The sequence below is a fragment of the Scyliorhinus torazame genome, chromosome 11 (genome assembly GCF_047496885.1).
Source record: "Scyliorhinus torazame isolate Kashiwa2021f chromosome 11, sScyTor2.1, whole genome shotgun sequence".
Lineage (NCBI taxonomy): Eukaryota > Metazoa > Chordata > Chondrichthyes > Carcharhiniformes > Scyliorhinidae > Scyliorhinus > Scyliorhinus torazame.
In genome coordinates, this window is record NC_092717.1 from 1706288 (window position 1) to 1718925 (window position 12638).

The 12638-nt window shown below is 47.5% G+C and overlaps 1 protein-coding gene across 1 annotated transcript in view; it reads right to left on the minus strand.

The window, feature by feature from the left end:
• Positions 1-12638, minus strand: part of LOC140385969 (uncharacterized) — a 72515-nt gene that overhangs the window by 51292 nt on the left and 8585 nt on the right. The window contains 2 exon segments of the mRNA XM_072468613.1: positions 1790-2072; positions 12181-12251. Coding sequence (XP_072324714.1) covers positions 1790-2072; positions 12181-12251 — 354 coding nt within the window.

The following is a 12638-nucleotide window of genomic DNA, read 5'->3' on the forward strand; positions in this document are numbered from 1 at the left end:
GAGAACGTGCAGACTCCGCACAGACAGTGACCCAAGCCGGAATCGAACCTGGGACCCTGACGCTGCGAAGCCATTGTGCTAACCACTATGCTACTGTGCTGCCCCAGTGTTATGGAACAGGTGCTGGAAATTGGATAGGTGCGTTGTGGCCAGCACAGACATGGTGGGCCAAAGGCCCTCGTTATGTGCTGTAAAACTCTGTCACTCCATTATTATAGGGGTTTTGCAAAATGTGGCAAAGCAGATGGAGTGATTACTTTAAACCGTATGAGAATTGTTATAAAAGCAAATTACTGCAGATGCTGGAATCTGAAACAAAAACAGAAAATACTGGACAATCTCAGCCGGTCTGACGACATCTGTGGAGAGAGAAGGGAGCTAACGTTTCGAATCTGGATTACTCTTTGCCAAGGCTGGGGAGAACTGGAAATGGGGTCAGATTTATACTGTTGTGGGGGAGGGGGTGGAGCAGTGGGGCTGGATAGGGGGCCAGTGATAGGTGGAGATTGACAAAGATACCATTGACATAAAGATGTAAGGAATGTAAATGGCGGTGATTAAGGCTAAGAAGGGGCTGATAGTGGAACATAAGGAGATTAGAATGTGTGAATGACAGAACAAAGGTCAGCAGGATGTCAAAGGTCAACTTGGATCAGGGAACAGATGGTCCAAGTGGGGTGGGTGGGGGGGGACAATGGTGAGGGAAAAAGATTGATAGAAGAAATTAAAATGAATTGACTGAGATAAAAATGGGGTGAAGGTGGAAGAGAGAGTTCACAGTCAGAAGTTGCTGAGCTCAACGTTAAGTCCGGAAGGCTGTAACGTGCCTAATCGGAAGATGAGGTGCTGCTCCTCCAGTCTGCTCTGGGCTTCACTGGAACATTACAGCAGGTCAAGAACGGATATGTTGACACGAGAGCAGGACGGGGAGTTGAAATGGCAGCGACAGGAAGGTCTGGGTCCTGCTTGCGGACGGAACGGGGGTGTTCTGCAAAGCGGTCACCCAGTCTGTGTTTAGTCTCTCCAGTGTAGAATAGACCGCACTGGGAGCTGTAAATGTAACAGACCAGATTGAAGGAGGTGTGCGTGAAGCTCTGTCTCACTTGGAAAGAGTGTTCACGCCCTTGGATGGTGAGCAGGGAGGAGGTAAAGGGGCAGGTGTTACACCTTCTGCGATTGCATGGGAAGGTGCCGTGGGAAGAGGGTGAGGTGTTGGGGTGATGAGGAATGGACCAGGGTATCCCGGAGGGAACAGTCCCTGCAGAATGCTGTCAGAGGGAGTGAAAGGAAGATGTGTTTGGTGATGGAATCATGCTGGAGTTGGAGGAACTGGCAGAGGATGATTATTTGAATGTAGAGGCTGGTGGGGTGAAAAGTGAGGACATGGGTGGGAGGGGAGGGGGGGCTATCCTGGGTCTGGGAGGGAGGAGAGAGGGTGAGGGAAGAGGTATCTGTTATATCATTTGTTATTTGTATTTCATTTGTTATTACATTTGTTATATCCATTTCTAGAATAAAGTCACAATCGTCATAATTAAATCTCACTGGTTTCACAAAGTAATTTTTATTCATCCAAGTTCAAAAATAATCTGTAAATAAGCTGATGAATGAAACCAGTGAATGAAATGAACATGTTGTCTGGGCAGCCCCGGTGGAACTGTCCTAACCCTCCAGCTGTGTTTGGTGTGTTAACAGCACCTTGTTCAGAGTGAGTATGAGCTGCTGTGGGGTTTTTGTAAAGACTCCCCTCCGGTTTCAGACAGTGTGGTCCCAGAGAGCACAGTAATACATTCCGCTTTCATCCTCCCTGATGTCCCGGAGCAACAGGCTGCACGATTTGGTGGCAGGTCGTTTTTCCGCAAATAACACCCTGTTGGTTATGTCCTGTGCAGTCTCGGATGGATTCTTGTAATAAAGCATTCTCTGTAACCCTTGTCCCGGACTCTGTCGGTACCAATGGATTACGGCACTGCTGAAGTCTGAAACGTCGATTTCACACTCAAACCGCACCGTTTTGTTGGGAAGCCTGGTCATGGAGAGTGATTGTGTCAGCGTTTGAGCGCCAGATTTCCCTGCAGTAGATAAGAAGACAAATCAATCAGATTATTTGTTAATAAGGAGAGGGGGGGATGATAAACAAATATAAAGAATCAGTTTGGAACCGACAGTACTGACCGAGGAAAGAGGTGAGTAAAATCACCACAATGTGACCCTCCATCTTTGTGTGCCCAAGATTGGACTGATGGAGGTTTAATCATCAGCCACAGCGGAAATTGTGTCAATCGGTTCCACCCAATGCTGAGTCTCCACGTGGCCTCAATGCTGCCGTTTCCCCACTTCATCCGGTTAATGTTTCGCTTCAATCCGCCTTCCCCCACACCCAGAACATCCACTCAGTCACTGGGACGAGCTTGCTGGTATTACCCTGCAGTTACCTTCCGTCTGCAATCCCCACGTGTCCTTGCCCCATTAAAACAGTTCCAGTAACGATCTGGATTGGATTGGACTGGATTGGATTTGTTTATTGTCACGTGTACCGAGGTACAGTGAAAAGTATTTTTCTGCCAGCAGCTCAACAGATCATAAAGTACATGGGAAGAAAAGGGAATAAAAGAAAATACATAATAGGGCAACACAACATATACAATGTAACTGCATAAGCACTGGCATCGGATGAAGCATACAGGGTGTAGTGTTAATGAGGTCAGTCCATAAGAGGGTCATTTAGGAGTCTGGTGACAGTGGGGAAGAAGCTGTTTTTGAGTCTGTTCGTGCGTGTTCTCAGACTTCTGTATCTCCTGCCCGATGGAAGAAGTTGGAAGAGTGAGTAAGCCGGGTGGGAGGGATCTTTGATTATACTGTCCGCTTTCCCCAGGCAGCGGGAGGTGTAGATGGAATCAATGGACGGCAGGCAGGTTCGTGTGATGGACTGGGCGGTGTTCCCGACTCTCTGAAGTTTCTTGCGGTCCTGGGCCGAGCAGTTGCCATACCAGGCTGTGATGCAGCCTGATAGGATGCTTTCTATGGTGCATCTGTAAAAGTTGGTAAGAGTCAATGTGGACATGCCGAATTTCCTTAGTTTCCTGAGGAAGTATAGGCGCTGTTGTGCTTTCTTGGTGGTAGCGTCGACGTGGGTGGGCCAGGACAGATTTTTGGAGATGTGCATCTCTAGGAATTTGAAACTGCTAACCATCTCCACCTCGGCCCCGTTGATGCTGACAGGGGTGTGTACAGTACTTTGCTTCCTGAAGTCAATTACCAGCTCTTTAGTTTTGCTGGCATTGAGGGAGAGATTGTTGTCACTACACCACTCCACTAGATTCTCTATCTCTCTCCTGTATTCGGACTCGTCGTTATTCGAGATCCGGCCCACTATGGTCGTATCGTCAGCAAACTTGTAGATGGAGTTGGAACCAAGTTTTGCCACGCAGTCGTGTGTGTACAGGGAGTAGAGTAAGGGGCTAAGTACGCAGCCTTGCGGGGCACTGGTGTTGAGGACTATTGTGGAGGAGGTGTTGTTGTTCATTCTTACTGATTGTGGTCTGTTGGTCAGAAAATCGAGGATCCAGTTGCAGAGTGGGGAGCCAAGTCCTAGGTTTTGGAGCTTTGATATGAGCTTGGCTGGGGTTATGGTGTTGAAGGCAGAGCTGTAGTCAATAAATAGGAGTCTAATGTAGGAGTCCTTGTTTTCGAGATGCTCTAGGGATGAGTGTAGGGCCAGGGAAATGGTGTCTGATGTGGACCGGTTGCAGCGGTATGCGAATTGCAGTGGATCAAGGCGTTCTGGGAGTATGGAGGTGATGCGCTTCATGATCAACCTCTCGAAGCACTTCATTACGACTGAAGTCAGGGCCACTGGTCGGTAGTCATTGAGGCACGTTGCCTGGTTCTTCTTTGGTACCGGTATGATGGTGGTCTTCTTGAAGCAGGTGGGGACCTCGGAGTGGAGTAGGGACAGGTTAAAGATGTCCGTGAATACCTCTGCCAGCTGGTCTGCGCAGGCTCTGAGTGCACGACCAGGGATCCCGTCTGGGCCCGTCGCCTTCCGAGGGTTCACTTTCAGGAAGGCCAATCTGACTTCGGAAGCTGTGATGGTGGGTATGGGTGAATTATGGGCAGCTGGGGCACTCGCCAGCGGATTGTTGGTTACCTGCTCGAACCGAGCATAGAATGCATTGAGTTCATCGGGGAGGGGTGCGCTGCTGCCAGAGATACAGTTCGGTTTCGCTTTGTAGCCCGTTGTGTTGTTTAGTCCTTGCCACAACCGCCGAGAGTCTGTCTGTGACTCTAGCTTGGTTTGATATTCTCTCTTGGCATTCCGGATGGCTTTGCGGAGGTCGTATCTGGATTTCTTGTATAGGTCAGGGTCGTCTGCCTTGAACGCCTCAGATCTCTCCTTCAGTAGGTAGTCAATCTCGCGATTGAGCCATGGTTTCCGGTTGGGGAACGCACGTACTGCTTTCTTTGACACGCAGTCGTCCACACATTTACTGATGAAGTCTGTGACGGTGGTGGCATACTCATTTAAGTTGGTCGCTGAGTTCTTAAATATGGACCAGTCCACTGTCTCTAAGCAGTCACGTAAGAGCTCTTCTGTCTCCTCGGACCAGCACTGCACAACCTTCTTAGCTGGATTCTCCCGCTTGAGTTTCTGCTTGTATGCCGGGAGAAGGAGCACGGTCTTATGGTCTGATTTCCCAAAGTGCGGTCGGGGGATGGAACGGTAGGCGCCCTTGATTTTTGAGTAGCAGTGGTCAAGAGTGTTGTCGCCCCTGGTGGGACAGGAGATGTGCTGGTGGAATTTTGGCAGTACACGCGAGGTTAGCCTTGTTGAAGTCTCCGGCCACGATGAACAAGGCCTCCGGGTGGTCTGTTTCGTAGTTGTTTATTACTGTGTATAGTTCGTTCAGCGCCTTCCTCACTACTGCCTGGGGTGGGATGTAGACCGCTGTGATAATGGCTGAAGTGAACTCACGTTCACTTCAGCCATTCAATCTTACACAGATTCTTAATGGGAGGTGTCAGGACCTCCTGGTCAGGGCCAGAAGCCCAAATCTCTTCAATGTGTCCGACATGAGGAACAATATGGACGGCACAGTGGTTAACACTGCTGCCTCCCAGCGTCAGGGACCCGGATTCAACTCCTGCCTTGTGTGCCTGTGCGGAGTCTGCACATCCTCCCCGTGTGTGCGCGGGTTTCCTCCGGGTGCTCCGGTTTCCTCCCACAGTCCAAAGATGTGCAGGTTAGGTGGATGTTAATTTGCCCCTTAGTGTCCAAATCATTAGGTGGAGTTACTGGGTTATGGGGATAGGGTTGGGGCATGGGCCTAGGTAGGGTTCTCTTTCCAAGGATGGGTGCAGCCGCAATGGGCTGAATGGCCTCCTTCTGCACTGTGGAGATTCTGATCTTTTTACATGCCTGTGCAGTGCCGCTAGCACCAGTGCAGCCTGTGTGCCCCAGTGACCAGAGGTCACTGCAAATAAACTAACCCGAGGTTCTAACCCGATTGTCCATCACCTCTTCTAACTATTCATAGAATTTACAGTGCAGAAGGAGGCCATTCGGCCCATCGAGTCTGCACCAGCTCTTGGAAAGAGCACCCTACCCAAGGTCAACACCTCCACCCTATCCCCATAACCCAGTAACCCCACCCAACACTAAGGGCAATTTTGGACACTGAGGGCAATTTAGCATGGCCAATCCACCTAACCTGCACATCTTTGGACTGTGGGAGGAAACCGGAGCACCCGGAGGAAACCCACGCACACACGGGGAGGATGTGCAGACTCCGCACAGTCAGTGACCCAAGCCGGAATCGAACCTGGGACTCTGGAGCTGTGAAGCAATTGTGCTATCCACAATGCTACCCTGCTGAAGATGAACATTTTATTTTCATAGAATCATAGAATTTTCAGTGCAGAAGGAGGCCATTCGGCCAATTGAGTCTGCACCGGCTCTTGGAAAGAGCACCCTACTTAAGCCCACACCTCCACCCTATCCCCGTCACCCAGTAACCCGACCTAACCCTTTTGGACACTAAGGGCAATTTAGCATGGCCAATCCACCTGACCTGCACATTTTTGGACTGTGGGAGGAAACCGGAGCACCCGGAGGAAACCCACACATACACAGGGAGAACGTGCAGACTCCGCAAAGACCCAAGCCGGAAATTGAACCTGGGACCCTGGAGCTGTGACACCACAGTGCTAACCACTGTGCTACCGCGCATGCTGCCCAATTTTCGTTGTGATTTCCGCTTTCAGTTGGTTTATTGAGTTTACTCAGACTCCGAACTCAAAATCTTCCTTGGATTTTCAAAACCGATACAGGTGTCGAGAATTGTTGCTGTCAAGCGAGTAGCAAGTTCCTTCTTCTCTCTCGATCTGTTTTTTTCCCTCTTTACTCTTGCTCTTTCTGTCTTAATGTATCTGCGTCTCTCTCACCATGTGTCTCTTAACCTATTTTGCTTTGACCAACCCTTTCTCTCTCATGCCTCCTTTCTCCAACTCCATCTCCCATCCTCTGTTTCTCTCACTTTCTGTCTTTCTCCATTTATCTGACCAAATAAATACATACTTTGCTTCTGTCTTCATAAAGGGGGGCACAAATAACGTACCAGAAATGGGAGAATCTGAAGGAAATTGATATTAGTAGAAAAATTGTGTTGGGGAAATTGATGGTATTGAAAGTCAATAAATCCCCACGACCTGATAATCTACATCCCAGAGTACTTAAGGAACATAGAACATAGAGCATACTGTGCAGAAGGAGGCCATTCGGCCCATCAAGTCTGCACCGACCCACTCAAGCTCTCACTTCCAGCCTATCCCCGTAACCCAATAACCCCTCATAACCTTTTTGGTCACTGAGGGTAATTTAGCATGGCCAATTCATCTAACCTGCATATCTTTGGGCTGTGGGAAGAAACCGGAGCACCCGACGGAAACCCACGCAGACACGGGGAGAATGTGCAGACTCCACACAGACAGTGACCCAGCGGGGAATCGAACCTGGGATCCTTGTGCTGTGAAGCCACAGTGCTAGCCACCTGTGCTACCGTGCTGCCCCAAGGAAGTGGCCAGAGAAATAATGGCTCCATAGGTGATCATCTTACATGATTCTATAGACTCTGGAACAGTTCCTACAGATTGGAGGGTAGCTAATATAACTCCACAATTTAAAAAGGGAGGTGGAGAGAAAACAGGGAATTATAGACCAGTATTCCTGATGTCAGTAGTGGGGAAAATTCTAGAATCCATTCTCATGGATTTTATGATGTGGAGATGCCAGCATTGGATTGGGGTGAGCACAGTAAGAAGTCTTACAACACCAGGTTAAAGTCCAACAGGTTTGTTTCAAACACTAGCTTTCGGAGCGCTGCTCCTTCCTCAGGTGAATCACCTGTTGGACTTTAACCTGGTGTTGTAAGACTTCTTACCATGGATTTTATAGCAGAGCACTTCGAAAATAGTGGCGGGATCAGGCAGTCAGCATGGATTCTACTGGAATTCTTTTAGGGTGTAACTAGTAGAGTTGATGGAAGGGAGCCAGTGGATGTGGTATATTTGGACTTTCAGAATGCATTCGACAAAGTCCCACAAAAGAGATAGTGCGTAAGAATTAAGTGGATGGGATTGGGGGTAGTGTATTGAAATGGATAGAAAACTGGTTGGCAGATAGGGAAAAAAAGTAGGAATAAATGGGACCTTCTCCAAGTGGCAGGCAGTGACTTGTGGGGTACCACAGGGATCGATGCTAGGACACCAGCTATTCACAATAATAATAATAATCGCTTATTGTCACAATTGTAATCGCTTATTGTTCTTTGTTCTTCAATGAAGTTACTGTAAAAAGCCCCTAGTCGCCACATTCCGGTGCCTGTTCGGGGAGGCTGGTACAGGAATTCAATCCATGCTGCTGGCCTTGCTCTGCATCACAAGCCAGCTGTTCAACCCACTGTATTAAACCAACCCCTAATAATAACCTTTTATTGTCACAAGTATGAAGTTACTGTGAAAAGCCCCTAGTCGCCACATTCCGGCGCCTGTTCGGGTAAGGAGGAACGGGAATTGAACCCGTGCTGCTGGCTTTGTTCTGCATCACAAACCAGCTGTCTAGCCCACTGAGCTAAACCAGCCCTATTATATATATATTAATATATATTATATATATTGATGATTTAGATCAAGGAATGAAATGTAATATTTCCAAATTTGCAGTTGAGAGGGTAAGCTGTGAGGAGGATGCAGAGATGCTTCAGTGTGATTTGGACAAGTTGAGTGAGTGGACAAATGAATAGCAGATGTAGTAGAATTTAGATAAATGTGAGGTGGCAAAAAATGGTAAGGCATATTATTACCTGATTGGCCATAAATTAGGAGAGGGGAATATGCAACAAGACCTAGGTGTCCTCGTACACCAGTCACTGAAGGTAAGAATGCAGGTGCAGCAGGCGATAGAGAAGGCTAATGGAATGGTGGCCTTCATAGCGAGAAGATTCGAGTACAGGAGCAGGGCTGTCTTGCTACAATTATACATGGCCTTGGTGAGGCCACACTTGGAATAGTGTGTGCAGTTTTGGTCTCCTTATCTGAGGAAAGATGTTCTTGCTCTCGAGGGAGAGCAGCGAAGGTTTCCCAGACTGATTCCAGGGATGGCGGGACTGTCATGGGAGGAGAGATTGAGTCGGTTAGGATTGTATTCGCTGGAGTTCAGAAGAATGAGGGGGGATCTCATAGAAACCTATAAAATTCTAACAGTACAGAACAGGGTAGATGCAGGAAGGATGTTCCCGATGGTGGGTGTGTCCAGAATCAGGGGGCACAGTCTGAGGATACGGGATAGACCATTTAGGACAGGGCTGAGGAGAAATTTCTTCACCCAGAAGTGGTGAGTCTGTGGAATTCGTTACCACAGGAAGTGAGTCCGAAACATTGTATGGTTTCAAGAAACAGTTAGATATAGCACTTAGGGCGAAGGAGATCAAAGGACATGGGGGAAAGCGGGATTAGGCTATTGAGTTGGATGATCAGCCGTGATCAGAATGAATGGTGCAGCATGCTTCAAGGCTGAATGGCCTCCTCCTGCTCCTATTTTCTATGTTTCTATCTCTCATTCTTTACTTTGCTCTTTTTCTTTTGTTCTCTTTCTTTTTCTCTTTATTTGTATTTCTAGTTCTCATTGTTTCTCTCACTTTCTCTCCTTCACACACACTATGAAAATGTTGATGTTCAGAGACACCTTGCTGTGGTCACACAGGGGAAACACAAAGTGAGCATGCAGGTGACGCAAGCAATTAGGAAGACAAATGGCCTGATGGTCTTTATTGCAAAGGGGTTGTAGTAAAACGCTGAGGAAGTTGTGCTACAGTTATACAAGACCTCGGTGGCATATCTGCAGCATCATGCAGTTGGCTCTATAGTTAAGGAAGGATATACTGCATTAGTGGGGGTACTGCAAAGGTTCACTAGATGAATTCATGGGATGAGCAGGTTGTCCTATGATGGGAAGCTGAGTAAATTCATCTGTATTGTTTGGAGTTTTGAAGAATAAGAAGTGATCTCATCGAAAGATAGATGATTGTGAAGGGGCTTGATGGGGGAGACAATGACAGGTTGATTCCCTTTGCTGGGGAAATCTAGAACCTCTCAGGACAAGGAGCTAATTGTGAGGACTGGGGTGAGGAAGATGTTGATCAATCCGCAGCACTCCGAATGGAATTGAGTTTTCCCGACTGACCACAGTCCAAGGGCCAACCACTCTGCCCCAGCCCCTTGGACGAGCATGGCTGGCAGCGAGTGGACACACTCCAATGTTCTCGGAGTTGACGAACAGCACCATGGAAATGTAACTCTGCTGAAGTTTCCGCCTGAGCTTGTTCTCGGGTGTGTGGAATGAGCTGCTGCTTCCAAATCTACACGTGGGGATTCAGTGAAAACCAGATTCCAGCCACCAATCATCGTCCAGGTTTCCTGTTTTAATGCAGGGTTTTCCCAAAAAACTGAAAATAAGGAATGATATAATTTATTATTTGTCCGATTTGGAGGTAAACATACTTTTTAGAATAAATTTAGAGTTTCTAATTCATTTTTTCCAGTTAAGGGGCAATTTAGCGTGGCCAATCCACCTAGCCTGTTCATCTTTGCGTTGTGGGGGTGAGACCCACGCAGACACAGGGAGAATGTACAAACTCCACACGGACAGTGACCCGGGGGCCACAGAGGTAAACATATTTATTTGTCCCAAGGTAGAAGAAATTAAGAATTATTAGTAAAGTGTGAGTTCCCTGAGAAATCCGGACTAAGGAATTGAAGAGGTAATGTGTCCTTTGTGGGAAATGTACTAGGTTCGAACCCTGGAGAATAGTTACATAGAACATAGAACATAGAACAATACAGCGCAGTACAGGCCCTTCGGCCCACGATGTTGCACCAAAACAAAAGCCATCTAACCTACACTATGCCATTATCATCCATATGTTTATCCAATAAACTTTTAAATGCCCTCAATGTTGGCGAGTTCACTACTGTAGCAGGTAGGGCATTCCACGGCCTCACTCTTTGCGTAAAGAACCTACCTCTGACCTCTGTCCTATATCTATTACCCCTCAGTTTAAAGTTATGTCCCCTCGTGCCAGCCATTTCCATCCGCGGGAGAAGGATCTCACTGTCCACCCTATCCAACCCCCTGATCATTTTGTATGCCTCTATTAAGTCTCCTCTTAACCTTCTTCTCTCCAACGAAAACAACCTCAAGTCCATCAGCCTTTCCTCATAAGATTTTCCCTCCATACCAGGCAACATCCTGGTAAATCTCCTCTGCACCCGCTCCAAAGCCTCCACGTCCTTCCTATAATGCGGTGACCAGAACTGTACGCAATACTCCAAATGCGGCCGTACCAGAGTTCTGTACAGCTGCAACATGACCTCCCGACTCCGGAACTCAATCTCTCTACCAATAAAGGCCAACACTCCAATGGCCTTCTTCACAACCCTATCAACCTGGGTGGCAACTTTCAGGGATCTATGTACATGGACACCTAGATCCCTCTGCTCATCCACACTTTCAAGAACTTTACCATTAGCCAAATATTCCGCATTCCTGTTATTCCTTCCAAAGTGAATCACCTCACACTTCTCTACATTAAACTCCATTTGCCACCTCTCAGCCCAGCTCTGCAGCTTATCTATATCCCTCTGTAACCTGCTACATCCTTCCACACTATCGACAACACCACCGACTTTAGTATCGTCTGCAAATTTACTCACCCACCCTTCTGCGCCTTCCTCTAGGTCATTTATAAAAATGACAAACAGCAACGGCCCCAGAACAGATCCTTGTGGTACTCCACTTGTGACTGTACTCCATTCTGAACATTTCCCATCAACCACCACCCTCTGTCTTCTTTCAGCTAGCCAATTTCTGATCCACATCTCTAAATCACCCTCAATCCCCAGCCTCCGTATTTTCTGCAATAGCCTACCGTGGGGAACCTTATCAAACGCTTTGCTGAAATCCATATACACCACATCAACTGCTCTACCCTCATCTACCTGTTCAGTCACCTTCTCAAAGAACTCTAAGGTTTATGAGGCATGACCTACCCTTCACAAAGCCATGCTAACTATCCCTGATCATATTATTCCTATCTAGATGATTATAAATCTTGTCTCTTATAATCCCCTCCAAGACTTTACCCACTACAGACGTGAGGCTCACCGGTCTATAGTTGCCGGGGTTGTCTCTGCTCCCCTTTTTGAACAAAGGGACCACATTTGCTGTCCTCCAGTCCTCTGGCACTATTCCTGTAGCCAATGATGACATAAAAATCAAAGCCAAAGGTCCAGCAATCTCTTCCCTGGCCTCCCAGAGAATCCTAGGATAAATCCCATCAGGTCCCGGGGACTTATCTATTTTCAGCCTGTCCAGAATTGCCAACACCTCTTCCCTACGTACCTCAATGCCATCTATTCTATTAGCCTGGGGCTCAGCATTCTCCTCCACAACATTATCTTTTTCCTGAGTGAATACTGACGAAAAATATTCATTTAGTATCTCGCCTATCTCTTCAGACTCCACACACAATTTCCCATGTTGTTGTTATCGAAAATCCACCAAAGCAATGACGGAAGCTGTGATTGGTCCATTTATGATAACTATCTGTTACATTTGGACAATACTTTGAGTCGCTTTGAAGAATTCGCGGAAACAGGTCTCAGCCGAGAAACAGTTGAAAATAAAACTGTGTCTCCTATTTATAAATGGTAAAAAAAACTGACACATTCACCAGCCGTGTAATTCGTGTGGAGGGACTGACTTTCACTCGGTGGAATTAACTCTTTCTCGAGGATTTGCCCCCTGAAATGAGGCGTCAGAGACGGATTCCCCTGCTCCATATTCCCTTTGTCCCGGACTCAAAGCCCCAACTCTGTTGGGAAATTGAAGAGATTTCAGTGTTGCTCTGACCATTTGGAATTCCGCATCCAGAGGCTCTGGCCTTGGGAAGTTGTGGGGAGGCGGGGGGCAGCTGTGGGGTTTTGGAAAGGCGCTCCTGCCGCTCTCCCTCACTGTGACTATCCAATGGGCACAGTAATACGTGGCAGCATCGGAGTCTTCAATGTTGTCAATGACAAGAAAG